The sequence below is a fragment of the Sturnira hondurensis genome, unplaced genomic scaffold, assembly GCF_014824575.4.
Source record: "Sturnira hondurensis isolate 20B ecotype Veracruz unplaced genomic scaffold, ASM1482457v3 Scaffold0008380, whole genome shotgun sequence".
NCBI classification, from domain to species: domain Eukaryota; kingdom Metazoa; phylum Chordata; class Mammalia; order Chiroptera; family Phyllostomidae; genus Sturnira; species Sturnira hondurensis.
The window spans coordinates 824,640-844,816 of NW_028081011.1; the positions used below are offsets into that span (position 1 = coordinate 824,640).

Below are 20,177 nucleotides of genomic sequence, written 5' to 3' on the forward strand. Positions count from 1 at the left end.
GTTGGCCAGTGTGGCCAATGGAATGTGGTGAAAGTGATGCTGTGGACCCCAGACTAGGTCATAAAAGGCAGTGGAACTTCCAGGGTGCTCTCATGGGATGCTCACACTACAGCGTGCTGTGAGGATACCCACGGAGCTCTGTGGAGGGGATCCCGAATCCTCAACAGCCAATGTCAGCTTGCAGCCAAGTGGCAATGAGCCACATCAAAGGGCCCTTGCCACTCCCTCAAAGGATTGAAGCCCCAGGCAATACCTGACCACAACCTCGGGAGAGACCCCAGACCAGAGCCACCCAACCAACCTCAAGAGAAACCTCAAACAAGAACCACCCACCAATCTCAGGACAAACTTCAAACCAGAACCATGCACCCAACCTCAAGAGAGATCCAAGGCCAAAACCACCCACCCACCCACCCACGCTGCTCCCAAATTCTAGACAGAGACATTGAGAACCATGAGCAATCACTGTTATATTAAGCCACCAGGTTTAAAAGGTGACTAATTGTATTACATCAGATAACTACTGTCACCTCCTCTTTCCTTAAATGCAGCCAAAGGGTCGCCGCAGTTCATCATCTCCAGTTGCCTCAGCACCACTGTTTCAACAACTGTGTGCAAATTCCCTAGATTAAATGCCCTAAATTTGAAATAACTAGTGTGGTTTCTATTTTCCTGATTGAACCCTTTAAGTTTTAGAAAGAAGAAAACATGAAATGAGAGCAATATATTCCCTGATATTTCCCCCTACTCTTCCTCCTCCCAAACCCAGCTCTGGGGAAGTCTTCACTTGTCCCGATGGGCCACCACCTCTGCTCTTGCCCTCCGCCATTTATGTCTCCCACCAGCCTCTAGTCACACAGCTCTTCTCCTGTCCTGCCTCCTCTGGGCCCCCAGACACACAGTGCTACGCAAGATCTGGGTGGGGGGAGCACGGAATTGAGTTTATTGTTCTGAGTCTGGGTTTTTTGTTCCTTAGACATCAGGATTCCTGGATGGAGGTGACTGTCGCACCTCCCTGAGTCATAGTCCTGTGGGCTTGTTTGGATTGTTTTCCAGGTTCAAGTGCACTGAGAAGGCTTCACAGTTTTAATACTTCCTAGATGCTCAACTGAGGCAAAGTGACAAATGGCCCCCCCGCCCCACCCGCCAAAAAAATAAAACCCCAAGCTCCCAGCAGCTGCTGCTGCAGCCGTATGAAAAAATAATACAAACTCTTCTTAAAAAATAGATTACACAGAAAGAACCCAGAGGACAGAGGGACATGGGGAGAGGCAGGGGCTGCTCCAGCCACTGGTAGGGAGCCTCGGGGAGAGGCCCAGGAGGGGGCGCTGAAATGAACCTCGGGGGGCTGCGATGCTGGTGGATGCCTGCCTCTTCTGCTCTGCCCAGCCTCCCTCTGAGGCTCCTCCCAGCAGCTCAAGCCCAGGGTACTGCCCTTCATCCTGAGGCCTGGTACCTGCTTCTCACTAAAGTGGCTTCAATAAAGAAAAAAAGGACCCAAAGCAGGAAGGGCTGCTGCCCAGACAACAGGGATGTCCCCCTGTAGGAGCAGACCTCTCTCTGCTTTGGGAGTTTGGACAGCTATCAATACCTGCTACTACCTAGACACCCCTGGGGGTGCAGGCCCCAGACTCCCTTATGGCTCCTGGGAACATGGCCTCTCCCTTGACACACACCCCACTGTGCACCCAGCTGTGACAGGGCCCGGTCTGAAGCTGTCCTCCACTCAGGCCTCAAAGAGCTGCAGACAGGTGGAGGGTGTGCAGGACAGCTGGGATGTTGGGGTGTTGGGTGGGGCACAACTCACATGGGCCCTCCAGCTCATGCAAGGAGAAGCAAGATGGGGCAGCCCCACCGAGACAGAGGTAAGGCGGGGTGAGGTGATGGTGTATGTGCAGCCAGGCCGGCTCTGGGGCCAGGGGCAGATGGGGTAGGGGCCACAGCCCACAGGGGAGGAGGAGGCAAGTCAGGGCCTGGTGCTGGGGAGGGGTCTGGGTACCCACTGCCCGCTGAGGGCTTCACACCCAGCTACCTCCTACACGGGAATCTGGTGCAGGGTGGATTCTCTGCAGTGGGGATGGGGCTTCTGGGTGGGCTGGGCTCAGTCAGGGACCTCGGGGTGGGCAGGCAGTCCACTTTCACCACGCCGGTAGGTCTCCCAGAAACCCCTGTCCAGCTGCTCCAGCTGTGAGCCCAGTGGGAGGTGGCCAGCCAAGTGCATTCGGAGGGTCTCCAGCCATTGCTCCAGCTTCACGAAGGAGGGCCTGGGGTGATGGGTGGGGGAGAGGGATGGTGGGTTCTGGCTTTGCAGGGGACTGGCCCACCCCCCAAGGTTGGCCAGGTTAAGCCCCACCCTACTCACCTCTTCTCTGGATCCAGATCACAGCAGCGCACGGTAATGGGGAAGAAGCTCGGGGGACAGTTTGGGGGGCAGTATCGGTCCAGGAAGCCTCGCACATTGAGGCCAAAGTCCATGGTGCGGGGAAGATAGTCAGGGTCAGCATTCACCCGCCCGATGATCTGTCCAGCACAGGGCAGGCAGTTACCCAGGTGCCCTTGGGGCTGAGCGCCACCCAGGTGGGTTTGCAAGCAGGTCACACTGGGCCTAGATGCAAATTGCTGTGGGCAGCCCAGTTCCCAGGAGCCTCCCTGGCTTGAGAGGCCTGCAGACTCCCAGCCTGCAGCCTGGGAGGGTGAGGAGTGGACAGGAGCCACTGGGCCTAATGCCAGCTGCTGCCCAGCCCAGGACCTACCTCACACAGGACGATTCCAAAGGAAAACACATCCACCTTCTCATCATAGCTTCGGCCTAGACAGAGAGACGGACTGTTACTGGGTGAAGCGGGTACAGGAAGGCCAGCAACTGACCAGCCTCCTGGATGCCCAGACCAGCAGGTCAGATGCTCTGCCCCTAACCCCACCAGGTCTGAGCAAACTGTTGTGGAGTGAGAACGAGAGCCCTGGGCAAGGGGTTCCAGGCCCAGCTCAGTCACTGACAACTGTATGACTCCAGACAAGTCATGAACTTCACGGTGGCCCTGAAAGATGACCACATCAGATCCCTGGAACCTGTGAAGGTTACTTCATTGGAAATACGGCCTTTGCAGATATGATGAAGGATCTTGAGATGACATAATCCTGGGTTACCCAGGCAAGCCCTAAATGCCATCACAAGTGTCCTTATAAGAGAGACCGAAGAGTCCTGACTGGTGTGGCTCAGTGGGTTGGGCATCATCCCACAAAGTGAAAGTTTGCCAGTTCAATTCCCAGTCAGGGCACACGCTTGGGTTTCAGGCAGGGCACGTATGAGAGGCTGCCGATCGATATTTCTCTCTCACATCAATGTTTCTCTCCCTCCCTTCCCTTCTCTGTAAGAATAAATAAATAAAATCTTTTTTAAAAGAGGGAGAGATAGAGACAGAAGAGAAAGCGCAGCAGAGGAGCCAGTGGCCACGGGAAGATGGAAGCTGAGATTGGTATGATGTGGCCTGGGAGCGCCAAGACAGCCAGCAGGGGCTGAAAGCAGCATGGAACGCACCCTCCCCTACTGTCTGCAGTGGGTACAGCTCTGCTTCTGTCTCCCAGAACCCATATAAAAGAATAAATTTCTTTTGTTTTAAGCTACCCACTTTGTGGTGATTTGTTATAGCATTCTCAGGAACTGATACAGACTCTTTAAGCCTCAGTTTCCTCATCTGTAAAATAGGAAGAATACCATCTAATTCACATGTTAAAAACAATCAATAGAGCCAGTTGTTTATTGAATGCTGTCTAGCTTATAACTTTAATCCTCATATCACCCCTTAAAGATAAGGACCGTTAGCCTCATTTTACAGATGAAGTTATTTGGGGGGCTATGTTAGCTCTGGTCAAAGCTGGCACTGAGATGACCCTGTGTTGGCATGCCACCTGCCCGTGGAGGGGCTTTATAACCCATGGTCTAGGTATACATAGGACCGCTGTGTGGCAGGACTGATTAAAAAGAGAAAGGGACTGGAGTGGGGGTGAGAGAAAGAGAAAATGAATAATGGCCCCCCATGATGTCCTGAGCCCTGGGATTGTGAATATGCTGCCTTATATGGGACTTCGCAGGTGTGACTAAGTAAAGGATCTTGAGATGGAGAGGTTACCTTGGATTATCGGGGTGAGCCCTGTGTAATCACAAAGGTCCTGATGAAAGAGGGAGGAGGGTCAGAGTCAAGGAGAGAGATGTGACACTGGACACAGATGTCAGAGAGAGGATGCCAGGTGGCTAGCCTTGACAGAAGAAAGAGCCACCGTACAAGGAATGAGGCGGCCTCTAGAAGCTGGAAGAAGAAAACAGGTTCTCCCCCGGAGCCTTCCGAAGGAGCTAGCCTTGCCGACACCTAACTTCAGCCCAGTGAGACTGCTGTTGGACTCCTGACCTCCAGAACCACACAATTGGGGTTTTTTCTTTTAGGTCAAGTGTACGGTAATTTGTTACACCAGCAATAGGAGGCTCATATAGGACTCAAAGTAGAAGTGGAGGGGGGCTGGGGAGGCCAGGGGTTGGGTGGCTGCAGCTCTGCCTGGGACCCCTGGGTCCCTGGGACATAAGGCAGGTGGGCCGCCCACTCACCGTTGATCATCTCAGGTGCCATCCAGTATGGGTTGCCTACCACAGTGTAACGCTTTTTTCGGTCTGGCTTCTTGAGGCTTCGCAGGTCCTGGGGCTGAGTCTTCTCATCCACCATGAGCCGTGCCAACCCAAAGTCAGCCACCACCACAGTTTTGTTCTGGGGTGACGAGGAAGCAGGGGCACACTGAGCATGCTCCTGCCACATCCAGCTACGTGCTCCTAGCCCGGACCCACCCCAACCCACAGCCAGCCAGAGAACACACCTCTGGCACCTGGGGGCTTGCCAAGGGGGTGGCAACCCCACCACTCAGAGGGGCTCAGGTGCAGGATGAGGACCCCCTTCCTTCCCCAAACCCCTCTGCTCTTTGCCAATGGAGTTGTCCAAACCTTCCGAAAACACCAGTGTGGCCCCACTCCCCTACTTATTATTTATCTCTTAATTCTCCAACAACCTGGTACATGCTGTCTTACAGGTGAGGTGACTCTGGAGCCCCTGGCTCTGCTGCTTCAGGTGTGGCAGAGCCCCTCCCAGGGCCCGGGCCAGAACCCTGGCAGAGTTGGGGTGCTAACTGCTATGTCTACCCCACAAGGCAGGAAATTCAGGGACAGAGCCTTCTGAGAGATGAGGGGCAGGCAGTGAGGCCCAGGACACAGTGCCAAGTCAGGGAGCTAGGGAGGTCCTCTGAGTGCCCAATAGCCCAGCCTCTCACGCTTAGTGCCCAGGGCCTTGGAATTCTGGACCCCATTTGCCAGCTCCAGGGTGGGCTGCTGCTGGGTGACACTGAGGAATGGGCATAGAGAGGCTGAGGTGGCAGGGCCTCAGGCAGGTGGCAGCTAGGGCCAGGCTTACTGTGAAGGAACCTTACAGAGGAACCCTGTGCTGCCTTTGAGAATGACACAGATGTGGACAGTCACATAGAAAAGACTCTACAGGGATGGCAAGTGGCTGAGGGGAGGCATTTGCAGCCCTTGCCCACCTTGAAGAAGCCTCAGGTGAAACAGTCCCTCTCAGGGCTTCATCTCCTTCCTCAGGGGTAATACCAGGTGAGGGGTAGCTGAGGGATCTTGACCGTGGGGGCAGGGGGGCAGTCTCCAGACTGTGTACTTTCAATGAGTCTCCCGGGACTTAATGGTGCAGGGTCTGCAGACTCTGCTGTGGGAAGCAGCTCCAGGGAAAGCAGCCAGGATGACCACTGCATTCTCCGAGGCCCCACACTGGAGGTCAGGGTTTTGAAATTGCGCACAGATGCACTCTGGGGACAGGAGGGCTCACAGCTCTCATCAGATTCTTAAAGGATAGGCCGTGCTGCGGGACTGAGGCTGTGACAGGTCTCCCTGTCCTTGCCCTGCCCAGAGCACTGGTGGGGCCTTGCAGTGATGCCCATTGCTAGCAGGGGCAGTCTAAGCAGGCTCCCTGGGAGGCCCACGGAGAGGATCCAGCTTCACGCACCTCTCTGTGCTCACTGGCCACTGCTTCCTACAGCCCACCGATCCCAGAGGGCTGAGGCCCCCACCAGTGCTCTGGGCAGGGCAATGGTGCAGGGTCTGCAGACTCTGCTGTGGGAAGCAGCTCCAGGGAAAGCAGCCAGGATGACCACTGCATTCTCCGAGGCCCCACACTGGAGGTCAGGGTTTTGAAATTGCGCACAGATGCACTCTGGGGACAGGAGGGCTCACAGCTCTCATCAGATTCTTAAAGGATGGGCCGTGCTGCGGGACTGAGGCTGTGACAGGTCTCCCTGTCCTTGCCCTGCCCAGAGCACTGGTGGGGCCTTGCAGTGATGCCCACTGCTAGCAGGGGCAGTCTAAGCAGGCTCCCTGGGAGGCCCACGGAGAGGATCCAGCTTCACGCACCTCTCTGTGCTCACTGGCCACTGCTTCCTACAGCCCACCGATCCCAGAGGGCTGAGGCCCCCACTTGACAGGGAGCAACTCCAGGCTTCCTGACTGTTATAACGCTGGGCCTTTGCACGTTGCACTCCCACCACCATAAACATTCTTCTCGCACTGAATTCACTGGGCAAACACCTTCCAGGAGAAACTCCTCCTCCTGGGCTGGGTCGGAGTAAGGTGGATCACATCCCCCAGCAAATTCACGTCTTCCCAGAACCTCAATGTCAACTTATTTGGAAATAGGGTCTTTGCAGATACAAGTAGGTAGGATGAGGTGACACGGGACCAGGGTGGGCCCTATATCCAATGTCCTTATGAAAGGAGGACACACAGGCATGCGGAGGGAAGAAGGCCAGGTGAAGAGGGGGGTAGACTGCAGTGATGCAGCTACAGCCAAGGGACACCAAGCAGTGCCAGCAGCCGCCAGACACTAGGAGAGAGGCCGGGGCCAAACTCTCCCTCAGAGCCCCTAGGGGACCAGCCCTGCCAACACCTTGATTTTGGATGTTTGGCTTCCTGAACCCTGAAAACACATTTCTGTCACTTATACCACCCAGCCTGTGGTACCGGGTTCTGGCAGCCCCAGAAACCTCTCCAGCTGGGCACAGTCAGTGGCTCCCTCCTCTTCTTTCTGAAACCGCCTGTGGTTGTTTCACTCCACACTCCCTGCCCCCACTGCCTTCCCAGCTTAAGTACGTTCCCCCAAGCCTCTTTCAGGAAGCCTGCCCTGACCACCCCAGCCCACGCGCCCAGGCCCGACTACAGGCCCACAGCTGTGGGTGCTGCCCAGTGCAGGCTGAGCCACTCTGCCACAGCCGTTCTCGGTGAATGCCATACTCCTGGTCCTTATACATCAATTTCTCCTTGGTCTCCTACAACCTGCAAGGTCAGTGGCTCAGAGAGCTGCAGCCACACTGCAGGCGAGGTCTGTTTGCCTTCTGGCCTTGAGCTGCTTCCCCATGGGCTTAATTGGAGTGGAGGCGTCTACCCAGAAACCCCTGTTCAGAGAAGGCCCCCAGGCTAGGAGTGTGGCATGCAGGGCTCCTGCTGCCCCTCCCCCGGCCCAGGCTGCTCACCTCACGGACCAGGCAGTTGTGGGAGTTGAGGTCTCGGTGGATGATGTTCATGGAATGGAGGTAGGCCTGGGGGGGGGCACAGAGGTCAGGAGGCAGTGCGCTGAAGGACCCCAGCCCTGCCCCAGAGCCTCCCACCTCCCTCCCCACTCAGGCCAGCTATGGGTGCTCTTCCCACTCTCCATTCAAGCCCCTCTGCCCATTCTCAGAGCTTCCTTGTGGTTTCTATCTCTAAACCCCTGGGGAATTTTAGGCTAGCAGAGAGAAAGTTTTTTGTAAGTGGGGTTGGGTCCCCCAGCCCAGACTCCGTAGGTCAGAACCAGAGCCTACTCACCATCCCAGAAGCGATGTCCTTGGCAAAGCTCACCCTCTGGTTCCACGGGTACTGGCTCTCCTGGGTGGGTGGGGACAGGACGGCCAGGAGGGGCCAATGGGGCGGCGGTGGCAGGACAAGCGGGTGAGAGAGAGGCAGGGGGGGCGAGTGACCTAGAGGGTCCGAAAACCCTGCTCTCTTCTGCACCCCCACCTGTTCCTTCTAAGGGGGGTGGGTAAATAATTCCAAACGATTTTCTAACAGACTGACTTCAAACAGTAAAAGGGGAGGTGTGGGGAATATTCCTCTCTAGTTCCTGATCATCACCTTTAAGAAAAAACGCTTTTTTATCTTATACAAACAATATCCCATCCTTTCAAATTTTTAAGAAATCTGAAAAATTTTGTGGACCATCAGAGACAGGTGGGCCTGGTGGGTGACCTGTAGAACGCCAGCCACACCGCTCAGGAGAGAAGGGGTTTGGATCCAATCATGTGGGGAAATACCGTCTCTGTCTCTCTGTCTGTCTGTCTCTCTCTCTCTTGCCACGTTCCCCAGGAGACCTCCAGGAGGAGGAGAGGCCACGAGGGCGAATTAAAGACTCAGGGTGCAGTTAGGGAGCCGAAGCCGGTGAGCCCAGTGTTTCTGAGTAGTACCCGCCTCAGAGTCCCCTCTGAGAAGTCATCTATGTTAGGAGCCCACAGGAGCAACACTTCAGCAATGCTAGGTAATTCTAACGAGAGGTGAGGAACCCATGGCGGGTTTGGGAGGTGGATGGGATCTCGAGGTGTCGGGGGACGCTGAGAGGACCCTAGTACGGGGCTCCAGGGTCTCTGCCTGCAGCAAAAGAGTACTAGACATGCCCCTCCAAGCCTGTTTCTAAAGATGGCTTTGTCATTTTTTAAAAGGAATTTCTGAATTTTATGGAATATTGTGAACAGTACAATTGTTTGGTTTCACCAGAAGCAAAACAAAGGCCCACTATGTAGAGATAATGGGAGGGGCCTCTCCTCAGGTGTTTGACCTGTGGCAGGTATGGCTGCGTCAGGCCTGTGACCCTGAAGGACGGCTAATTCATGACAGCCTCTGTGTCTCCTCAGCAAAGCCACCACCCTTCTCTGGGCCCCAGCTTTTCCCTGGCTTCAGATGAAGCCAGTGCGGCCCTACTGGATTCCTCCGCATCAGGCTTTGGAGGGTCTCTGAGACCAGAGGCTGACCCCACTGAAGAGAGACTGGGCCCAGAGGGGAGGTGCCTGGCATGGGGCAACTCAGCACTCACCATGTTCTTGATGATGCCCCGGAGGGTGCCCCCCTTGATGTACTCGGTGATGAAGTTAAGCCTCTTGTCCTTGTAGAGCACCCCAATGAACTTGAGCACGTTGGGATGCTCCAGGCATCGCATGACCTTGACCTGGTGGAGAGCAAACAGGCTGTGCCCGGGGCTGTGCCCACATCTTCTTCCTCCACTGTCCCAGAGGCCACAGACAGTGCCACAGACAGAGGGGCCTCCCCACCCCCCGGGGCTCCCGTCACACCCACTGGCCATAGTGCTCTTTATTCAAGTTGCTCAGACCCCCAGGGGTGGCCCTGTCCTTCTCACCCTCCTGGCAGGTACTGTCTCTTCTTCAATACATAAATTGAGTGTCACGTCCTCTGCCACCCCCTCTCAGTGGGGGAGAGGGTGGGGACCACAGCACGTTCCAGAAGTCTGGTGAAGAGGAGGTGGCAGTTCCATTCACTGACCTCCTTGAGAAATGTCCTCTGTGTCTCCTCGTCGAACCGGATCAGCTCCTTCATCACCATCACCTCACCTGTCTCCCGGTGTGTCACCTGTGTGGGGACACCGAGGTATGGAGACAGACAAACAGAGGCTCTGTTCTAAGTCTGACTTGTTGGAGGCCCTGTCCATACCCGAGGACTGCCAGGGAGATCAACAGTCGGCCTCCAGATCTTCACAGACATTTCCTGAACCTCAAGGGCAGAAGGCCTTAATACCTTTACAGGTGAGGAAACTGAGGCTGAGGTTTCTGGCAGGGCCCAAGGTCAGCCAGCTGGCAGGGTAAGGGGGGGGGGGGGCGGGGGCTGGAGCTTGGGCCCAGGACTGCCCGACCAGAGGCCAGCTCCCTCCTCTGCTCTGCTGGGCTGTCTCCAGCAGGCAGAACATGGCTCTACGAGGGACTCCTCCCCTGGCAAGAGGACAGGGACAAGGGCTGGGGGCCAGGGCCAATCTCAATAAGGGTGCATGGGTGGCCTTGCCAGTGTCTTTTGTATAATCCTGGATCTTCTAGCCTCGTCATAGCTGGTGAGGTGAGAACCAGGGAAGGGCTCATGTCTCAGGTAGGGAGAGTGTGAAGGGGAAAGCAGTCCTGAGCCTCAAGCCCCAAGTGGGTTGGCATCAAGCTCAGTACAAGGCCTTCAGCGTCTGGCTGGGCTGCCCCCCCTCCCCCATCTTCCAACGACCTCTTCCATATGAGATTCTGGGTCTATCTGGAGTTGGACCCCTCCCTGTCACTAGCTCAGGGAGGCCTCAGTGGAGGTGAGTACCGGCCGGAAGTCTGGAGCCCCATCTATATGGATTCCTAGACGCAGTGGTGGGAGGAGGCAGAACCAAAACCCCCGTTCCCACTCCTGGCCCAACCCTACAAGGCATGCCTTATACCTTGATGGCCTGGCCGAAGCAGCCCTTGCCCAACACCTCCCCGTGGATGAGGTCCGATGGCCGGAAGATGCGGTGTGGCCGACAGACCACGCGGAGGGACTCAGAGCGCCCCAGATCCTTGCGCTGGGAGGCAGGGGAGCCCAGTGAGCCGGCACCTGGAGACCTGTCGATGCTGCAGCTCCTCCTGGGGGCACACACACAAGCCTAGTGCCACTGGGGGCAGATGGACACCTGGCTAAGTCCCCGGGGGTGGCCAGGCCTCAGCCTGACCCTTCCTTTTGCCTGTCACGCTCCCCTCTATGTCAGTGTATGCATAGTCACCTGGCCCAAGGGGGTAGCACAGGGCGGCTCTCTCCTGGGGCGGTCACAGGCTTTCACCTCATCCTGATGGCCCTCCCTGCTTGGCCGTTTTGTTTGAGGCCCACTACTGTTCAGGTGCCCTTGGTAGGAATGTTTATCCTTGGGCTTCCCTGCTTGGTGGCCCTGGGTCTGACACTTCTGTCTCCCAGCATTTGAGTACTGGGTACAGAAGCAGATGACTTGCCTAGGAAGCCCTGCCATATAGGTGGCCCTATAGGGTGGGGCAGGAGCTCCAGATAAACACAGATAGGAAGAAATACGTAACTTCAACATCACTGTTTCTTAGAGTAAACAGTTGTTGTCTTCTCCCCACTCCCCAAGTCTTTACCAGAAGTCCTGAGCAGGCCCATGGCGAGTAGATTGAGGACCAGAATGCTTCTAGGTTTCTTTTTCATGTCTCCCAACCCCCTGCAAGAGGGTGTGGGGCACCCCCCACACCTGGACCACCATGACAGCCCTCTAGCTGTCTCCGGTCTTGGGTGCCCTTCCACACAGGGGACCAGATGGTCTCTGTGAAAAACATCACTTTGCTGTGATACCCTGAGGGCAGACGGCATCAAAGACCCCTGCCGCATCTCAAGCCCTGCAGTTAGCTTCTACCTGGAAGCCATTCATCCCAAACACACCCAAGGCTCCCAGGATGCTGAGTAAATAATCCCCAGCTCCAAGAGTTGCTTACACCTGTCTTCCCATTTCTCATCACCCTTCCTTCCTCTTGCATCATCCCCAGCACCTTCTGCTGGTCTGCCTTTTTGCAGGGCTATCTCATGGACTGAGCACCTGAAGGGTGGGGATCAGGTCCCATCCTGAGGCCCAGTGTCAGTGAAAGTACCTAGATACACCAAGGTGAGGGTGGACTTACAGGACAGGTTTCTGCCGGGCAGAGCTGCCTGCTTCTCCGCTGGGAGTGTGAGCTGGGGAGACCAGGGGGCTGGGCTCGGGCCCCACCACATGGCCCAGCGTGTCGTGGGGGTCATGCTCAAGAGTCAGCTGGAGAAGGCGGCTGGTTTCCTGGATCAGTAGATCAATCTGGGGAGAACAGGTGTGTGGACAGGTGAGCCCCAGGTGGTGGGGGGCAGTATTGAAGGTACCACCTCCCGTCCTGCTTACCAGACTCAGGACCCATACCTCATCCAGGGGCACGTTCCGAATGGGTGTGCCATTGATTTCCAGGATCCGGTCTCCAACGTGAATGGAATTCTTCACATCTGGACTCATGCAGCCGGGGTCCACTCTGTGGGCACAGAGCAGTGGTCAGACCCTTGGCCCCCTGTCTGCCCCCTAGAGCCCTGAGAGGAAACCAAAGCAAAGGGATCACGTTGGAGTGAGGGGGCAGATGATTCTGTCCTGTGTGATCAGTAGGTGGCAATGGTCTAGAACGCGGAGTTCTGGTTTGGTGGGAAGAATTCTGCAGTCAATCACTGACGTCTGTCCTGTGACGCTGGGGAAAGGTGGCGCTGCCCTGCATGCTCAGGGGCTCCCGTCCAAGAACGCCATCTCCGTCCTGGAGGGACTTCTGGGGATGCTCGGGGCAGATGGATGCCATGAGTCCTGAAAGGGTCCGGATCCACTGATTCCTTCCTGACTCCCAGACTTGCCCTGAGAGGTGTGGCGAAGGCCCCCGTTCCCCCAGAATCAGCAGGAAGAAGCTCGCAGCCTGCCCTGAGCCACAGTTGCAGAGCGGTGACAGGATGGCGCCCTGGATTAGTGGGCCATAAGCTAACTCACGGAGTGGCCAGTTTGCCAAGTTTAATTGCTTCTTTTAAATCTTTGGTGTTAATTATCTGGTTTCCCTTTGTCTTCATAAAAGCTTTTTAAAGAATGGTCACTTTGTCTCTGCCCTGATATGGGGAAGGGCTTGGGGACAGCAGAGGGGAGACTGACCACTTTATGGAAAACAGATTCATAAAAAAATGTCATTATACAGAGTATATCCTCACATGGGGGAGCTCTTCCCTACACCGGACAGCCAGGTAGTAAATGCAGAAGGAAGCACAGAGTTAGGAAATCACCATATTATAGCCGTTGTGGTAATACCTGATACAGATAAGAATCATCTGTGGGTGCTAGCACCATTTGGGGGCAGGTCCTTGGGGAACAGGACATTTACAAAGGCAAATCGAGTAAATGACTTGTTGATTACATTGCAAAGGGAAAAAACGTCCTTCACAGCGGAGAGGAGTATTCGCTCTTTGTCAAGGAATGAAAGCCGACAGCCCCAGGGAAGGGCGGGCTTTGCTGACATCATGTGCACAACGCACAGAAGTGGACACAGCATCGCGTGAGCAGTGACAGGCCAAGACATGCAATAACCTACATCTAACAGAGAGGAAACATCCGATGGAGGGCCGCTCCACTTAACAACGGACCTGCACTCCTCGTAAATGTCATGAAGGACCATGAAAAACGGAGGAACTGTCACAAATTAAAAGAGACCAAAGGGACTTGAGGACCCAGTGAAATGAAGGGTCATGAACTGGATCCTGGATCGAGGAAACTAATAACAGTGCTGAAAAAACTGGCAACATCTGAGAATGGATTGTGAGCTGCATAAAAGTACTGTATCAATGTTAAATTTCCTAAATGTCACCATCACATGTAAGATACAAGTGATAATTATGTAAGAGAATGCCTTTGTTTTTAGGAGAATGTCAAATTTTTTTTAGTTTTTTTTGGGGGGTGGGATGGGGAGGAAGGGTCAATGATGCCTGCAACTTATTCCCAAATGATTAAGTAATAACAATATGTACATGTGTGTATACAAATATAAATCAGTACATGTGCATACACACATAAATGCAGAGGGAGACACACACACACACATACACCAAATGTGGCAAAAAAGTAAAATCGGTGAACCTAGGGGAAGGGTTTATAGGCATTCAATGTACTTATTATTTTTAGAAAGTTTTCTGTAAATTTGTAAATTTCATTATAAAAAGTTGAAAAAACAATGAACACACTTTCATTGCTTTTTTTTCCCTAAAAAATATATATTACTTAGACTCCCCATCTTTTCTCCCTCAGTCTCCTGTTAGGGCAACAGAGGGCCGCACAACACAGGGGGCCGGGTCACAGATAAATTAAACTTTCCTTAAAATTCTACTACCAACAAAATGAAAAGTGGTTAACTAAGACTGGCTTAAAACAAGTAAATCTGGTCAGCAGCCTTCGGGCAACCTGGGAGCTGCTGAGAAGGGGGTGGCTCTTTGCAGAAACTGGAAAGCAGATGTTAGCTAGAAAGAACGCTCAGGCAGAAAGGAGGGGGGGAAGCACTACTGGCTCTTCATTTCTAAAATGCTGCCTGGTTGTCAGGCACCAGCTGCTCTGGGAGTCTCCCCATCTCTCTCACCAGTCTGTCTGCTTACTTGTGCATGTGAGGCAGCTGCTGGCCTGGCTGATGCTCAAGATGGGGGTGGGGATGAAGAGTCAAGCCTGACAGCATCCTCCTTCCCAGTACCATCTTCACTTCTTATCAGCTCCAAGGCATGGTGCCTGGTACCCAGCAGGTATGTGAGAAAGTTCACTGAATCCAATGGAAGCCAGCTCTTGGTTCTCATGTCCAGGCATTTAAATGTCCAGACATGGGAGACATTTGAAAATACTTTTCAAGGAGTCAGTAAAGGCCCTGGACAGATCTTGGAAGGGTCCAAAGTGACCAACTTCCTCATGTTCAAAGACCCCAAAGCCCAGAGTGGACGAGGGAGCGGCTCGCCATCACTGGGCTGGCTCCCTAATCTTCATTCCTTCTGGCGTCTCAGACCTTTTCTACGTCCTTCACAATTTTCTTTGGGCACGATCTGCGAGTACTAAATCTTGGTTTTCTCTGTTTTGTATGCCTTAACATGTTTATTTGACCCTCATTCTTGAAGGATATTTTCAAATATAGAATTCTAGGTGGATGGTTATTTTTTGTTCAATGCATTAAATACATCACTTCACTGATTTCTTGCTTAGACGGTTTCTGTTGAGAAATCAGCTGTCAGTCCAATTGTCCTTTTCTGAAGGTAATTCGTCTATTTTCTATGGCCTTTGAAGGTCTTTTCTTTTGCCTTTGGAGTGCTGGTTTCACTAGATAGGTGATCCATGGGTGGATTTCTTTTTATTTTGCTGTTTGGGATTTACTGGGCTTGAGTCTGTGGATTGGTCTTTTATCAGTTCTGGGAAGTTCACAGCCATTATCTCTCCAAAGAGTGACTCTCCCCCATTAGTTCTCTCTGATCCTGGGATTCCAAATAGGTGATTGGATCCCCTCACTGTCCTCCACATGCCTTAATGTCTCTCTCACAGTTTTCATCTTTTTGTGTCTCTGCTTCTCTCTTCTGTTTTAAATCCTACTCTACTGTTAAATGCTTACATTAATGTTTTCATTTTAGTAATCACATACTTCATTTCTAGGGTTTATATTTAGTTCCTTTACAAATTTATTGCTCTTTATTCATTTTTCAAGTATCTTTTACATGAAAACATATCGAGCATAATTACTTTATGTATTTTTAAAATATACTTTGATTATGCCATTACAGTTGTCCCATCCCCCCACTTCATTCCCCTCCACCCTGCACACCCCTCCCCCCACATTCCCCCCCTTTAGTTCATGTCCATGTGTCACAAGTTCTTTAGCTTCTACATTTCCCATAGTATTCTTGCCCTCCCCGTCTATTTTCCACCTACCGTCTACACTACTTATTTTCTGTACCTTCTCCCCCTCCCACTTCCCTGTTGCTAACCCTCCTTGTAATATCCATTTCTGTGGTTCCGCTCCTGATCTAGCTGTCTGCTTAGTTTGCTTTCGTTTTAGGTGTGGTTATTAATAAGTGTGAGTTTGCTGTCCTTTCACTGTTCATATTTTTTATCTTCTTTTTCTCAGATAAGTCCCTTTAACATTTCATATAAGGGCTTAGTGATGCACTCCTTGAACTTGACCTTATCTGAGAAGCACTTTATCTGTCCTTCCATTCTAAATGAAAGCTTTGCTGGATAAAGCAATCTTGGATGTAGGTCTTTGGATTTCATGACTTGGAATACTCCTTTCCAGCCCCTTCTTGCCTGTAAGGTCTCTTTTGAGAAATTCACTGACAGTCTGATGGGAACTCCTTTGTAGGTGATTGTCCCTTTATTTCTTGCTGTTTCTAGAATTTTCTCCTTCATTTTAATCTTGTCTAATGTAATCATGATGCGCCTTGGTGTGTTCCTCCTTGGGTCCAACTTCTTTGGGACTCTCTGAAAGTCTATTACCTTTGTCAGATTGGGGAAGTTTTCCACTTGTTGCCATTCCTCTCCCCCTTCTGGTACCCCTATAATTCGGATGTTGAAACGTTTAAAGATGTCCTGGAGGTTCCTAAGGCTCTCTTCATGTTTTTGAATTCTTATTTCTTCATTCTTTTCTGGTTGGATGTTTCTTTCTTCCTTCTGGTCCACTCCATTGATTTGAGTCACAGTTTCCTTTCCATCACTATTGGTTCCTTTTGCATTTTGTTTCATTTCACTTAGCGTAGCCTTCATTTTTTCATCTAATTTGCAACTAAAATCAACTAGTTCTGTGAGCATCCTGATCACCAGTATTTTGAACTGTGCATCCGATAGACTGGCTATCTCTTTGTTGCTTAGAAGTATTGGCTCTGGGGCTTTGATCTGTTCTTCTGCTTGAGCCATAATGTTTTGGTCTGTTTTCGCCTGTTACGTATGAGGGGTGGAGCCTTAGATGTTCACTGGGGTGGGTCAACCCAGTTGCTGGGTTGTGACTGGGGGTGGGGTCAGAGAAGGAGCTATGGCATTTGTCCCACTCTCTCCCAGATTTTGGTCCCCTCTGCAGCTTCCCACAAGCAAATTGGACCCTTCCGGTGCTTGTTCCCAGGTGGGTGGTTTGTGCATGTTCTAGGACCCCGTGGGTCTCTCCAACAAACTCTCCTGTGAGGCTGGGAGCCTCTCCCGGTACCTCAACCCTCGAAAGTTTTTTCAATCAGTGTTTTTGGGCTTTATTTCCTGGCGCTGGGGCCTTGTGTTATGCGGTCTGTCTCACTGTTCATTTTTTCACCTGGTTTATCTGTGTAAATGTGTGACCCTAGTCAGCCAGCCGCCTTGCGCCCTCACTGCGTCCACCCATTGCCACCCCACACCTGGGATCTGCCAACCACTGCCTGCGCACCTGAGTCGGTCTGGCTGCTTTTCCTGCCGTGACCCCAGGTCACGTGGCTCCGCCACCCACTCACTGTGCCCCTTACCGGTCTGGATGAAGGGTTCGTTGTGGTTGGACTTCTGTACAGTTCAGTTTTCTCTTCGTTTTGGTTGTGTTTTTGTTTCTAAATCTTTGTTGTTCTTAAAACTTGGTTGTACGAGGAGGCACAGTGTTTCCACCTATGCCTCCATCTTGGCCGGAAGTCTATTTTATATTGTTTTGGGTGACTCTGACACTGGAAGGTTTGACAGGCCTGGTTCTGCTTCCTGTTGTTTCTGCCAACACTTGGTCACCATGACTTGCTGCCTCACCAGTGTGTGCAGGGATTTCTGACTGAATCGCTCATCATCCTTGGGACTGGGACATCCATGGGGTGCTGACTCATTTGAGTCAATTCAGTGAAGCCTGGCAGTGGGTTTCCTCAGAAAGAATCTGCATCTGATTCTGTCAGGGCTTACGAGAACTACCAGCTGGGGAGCACTTTCAATTTTTACAATTTTGCCTTAAGGTTTTTTGAACTGCCCGGACACATGAATTTGGCTTGCAATTCCGGATTTATGGACTGTTAGACTCCCTTTTTCCTTCCATTAAGGTTCAAACCAGTTTATTTTACAGTTGTCAGAGTGGGGTGCTGATGGGAGGTGTGGTTTATTTCTCATTCATCCTCACCTTGAGAACCCTTTGGGGGCCCAAGCTTAATGGGGGAGGGAGCAGTTATCTTACTAGATTAACTTCCTTAGCAGGTTGAGGCTTTGAGAGACACAGTCATGAAAGGACTTGAAAATTAAAGCTTAATTTCACCCAATTTAGATTTGCCCTAAAGCGTGGCTACCTTTAGTGTTCAGATGACGGCCCGGGGCTGCCTCCTTCACTTATTCCTGACCTGGTTACTTCTCTTTCTCACTGGATCATGCATGGATTCAAGAAAATATTTTAAAATACAGGGTCCAGCACAAATAACACCCCCTTTTTTATTACAGAATCATAAGCATGTAATTCTGTGACATAACTATATCACACTCAAGCACACCATATGACATTTAAGTGAAATGTTCAAATTAAAACTACAAAATATTACACCCATATTATTACCCTACCAACCACACTCAAGCAGGCGTTCCTTCTGCTGGACGCTGTATTTTATCTGGCATTTGTAATGGTTTTTAGAGGAACCAGGCATCTGGTTTGGTGGGCTGTGAGAACTGGGCTCCATCTGGACCTAAGTGCTCCCTGTGTTCAGAGTCCCCAGCCAGAGTTGGCTACACGTTTAAAGCATCTATGGCTACAGCCACACCAGCTGCAGCCCTGGCGCGCCAGCCACTCACCCTTGGACGCGGACGGTGTGGGAGTGCTCCGTGCCACAACCTGGCGGGCCGTGAGGGGGGTCGATGGAGACTGAGAGGCCACGTTTGCCATGAGCTGAGGCTGGGATGGACACTAGGGTGACTGTGTGGGGCAGGTGAGAGCCGGGGGAGTCAGGCAGGATCTGCTCGATGACGGGGGTCACCACGGTCTGGTAGTAGCAGTGCCCACTGCAAGAGCCACAGGCAGCAGAGACCCAAAGAGTGGGAAGAAAAGAGCATCAATGGTCACCAGCATCATCACTCCCACCCCCAAGTCTCAGGCTCCCCTCAATGGCTCCCCATGGGAGGAGGAGAGTCTTAGCTGCCTGGTGGGAGCAGAATCTGCACCTGCAGGGCCCTGCCGTCCGCCCTCGCTGGTGCTCAGTCATTCTGGGTTTGTCTGCTCACTTGTGTTGTGAGCTGACCAGAAAAAGGCCAGGGGTTAAATCCAGTTTGGCAGTAAGTCATTGAAAGTCTATTTGGGATCAAGCCATGCTGCCCTGGAATCCAGTTTTATCAGTGTTATATGATAAGAATTTCCCTGGTCTTTATCCCTGGTGTCTGGGAAAGAGGCCCTAAATCCTTGGAATAAGAGTGCCTTTGTTTTTCCTGAGCCCTCAGACCACACCTGAGTTTACACTAACCTGATGATTTAGGGTGGGGGTGAGGCACCAGAAAGACAGACCCAGGTGATTAGGAGCCTAGGGCTTTGACCCAGTCCAACCTCCAAGGAGCGGAGGGGATTTGGAGATGGAGTCCAATCACATGCCCACTCATTCAATCAATTCTGCCTACATAATGAAACCTCAATAAAAAACTCTGATGATACGGGGTCCGGGGGGGTGGAGAAGGGTCACATGCCCTGATTCCACGAGAAGAATGCAGAGACTCTCTGATTTCAGGATCCTCTCAGACCTCGCCCCTTGCATCTCTTCATCTGCCTCACCCTGATGTGCACCCCTCAAAAAAAAGGAATCCTAATTATAGTACTTCCCAGAGTTCTGTGAGTCATTTTGTGAATTAGCAAACCTGAGGGGTTTGTGGGAACCCTTGATTTGTAACCAGCTGGTCTGAGGAAGGAGCGCGCTGAAGACCCCTGAACTTGCCTGAAGTGAGGGTGGTCTTGCTGGGCACTGGGCTCGAGACTTGTAGGGTCAGTGGTTGGTGCCAGAATTGCACTGCATGCAGTAATACATCTACGAGAAAGCTGACAGCTGAGGCTTCCACAGTGTCACTCTTACACCATATTTCTCAGTCCCTTCTACAAAGCACTTGGATGAATGAGTGCCCCACTCGGGCAGGGAAAGGCCCCAGCGTGGGAGACCTGTGATACAGGGGGACACAGCAGATGCAGAGAGGGGCCAGGGCACTCACCAGTACAACTTGGAGTGTTCCACCAGTGTGTAGGTGTCCCCGTCACCAATGAAGGTCCCACATGTGAGGCAGATGAAGCACTCGGGGTGGTACTTCAGCTCCCCGGCCACCTGGCAGGGGGGTGGGGGCACAACCCAATTTAGCAGCCCCTTGAGCTCCCATACCTCCTCCCCTCGGCCTTCTCTCAGAAGGGCAGCCCCAACTGATTTCAGGGGCCTGGCTGGCCGGCTGCTGAGCTCCTGGACAGAGCTGGCTCTAAAGATAGGAGGCTGAGGGATATGGACAGACAAACTCATTAAGAAGGCGGGGGGGGGGGGGCGGCGCAGGGGGTGTGTTAAGACCCAGTGAAAAGAACAAGGAGAGAGGTGATGGAAGAGAAGTCTG

At 52.5% G+C, this 20,177-nt stretch overlaps 1 protein-coding gene across 3 annotated transcripts in view; it reads right to left on the reverse strand.

Moving 5' to 3' along the window:
• Positions 1-914: 914 nt before the first annotated feature.
• Positions 915-20,177, reverse strand: part of LIMK1 (LIM domain kinase 1) — a 28,055-nt gene continuing 8,792 nt past the window's right edge. For all 3 annotated transcript variants that reach the window (XM_037054746.1, XM_037054748.1, XM_037054747.1), the window contains 13 exons: positions 19,794-19,903; positions 18,402-18,608; positions 12,027-12,132; positions 11,761-11,927; positions 10,539-10,722; positions 9,623-9,709; positions 9,159-9,290; positions 7,901-7,960; positions 7,570-7,635; positions 4,601-4,757; positions 2,754-2,809; positions 2,363-2,520; positions 915-2,264 (listed from right to left, as the gene is read on the reverse strand). In XM_037054746.1, the coding sequence (XP_036910641.1) occupies positions 2,102-2,264; positions 2,363-2,520; positions 2,754-2,809; positions 4,601-4,757; positions 7,570-7,635; positions 7,901-7,960; positions 9,159-9,290; positions 9,623-9,709; positions 10,539-10,722; positions 11,761-11,927; positions 12,027-12,132; positions 18,402-18,608; positions 19,794-19,903 (1,653 nt within the window). In that variant the 3' untranslated portion in view covers positions 915-2,101. The remainder of the gene's footprint in view (positions 2,265-2,362; positions 2,521-2,753; positions 2,810-4,600; positions 4,758-7,569; positions 7,636-7,900; positions 7,961-9,158; positions 9,291-9,622; positions 9,710-10,538; positions 10,723-11,760; positions 11,928-12,026; positions 12,133-18,401; positions 18,609-19,793; positions 19,904-20,177) is intronic.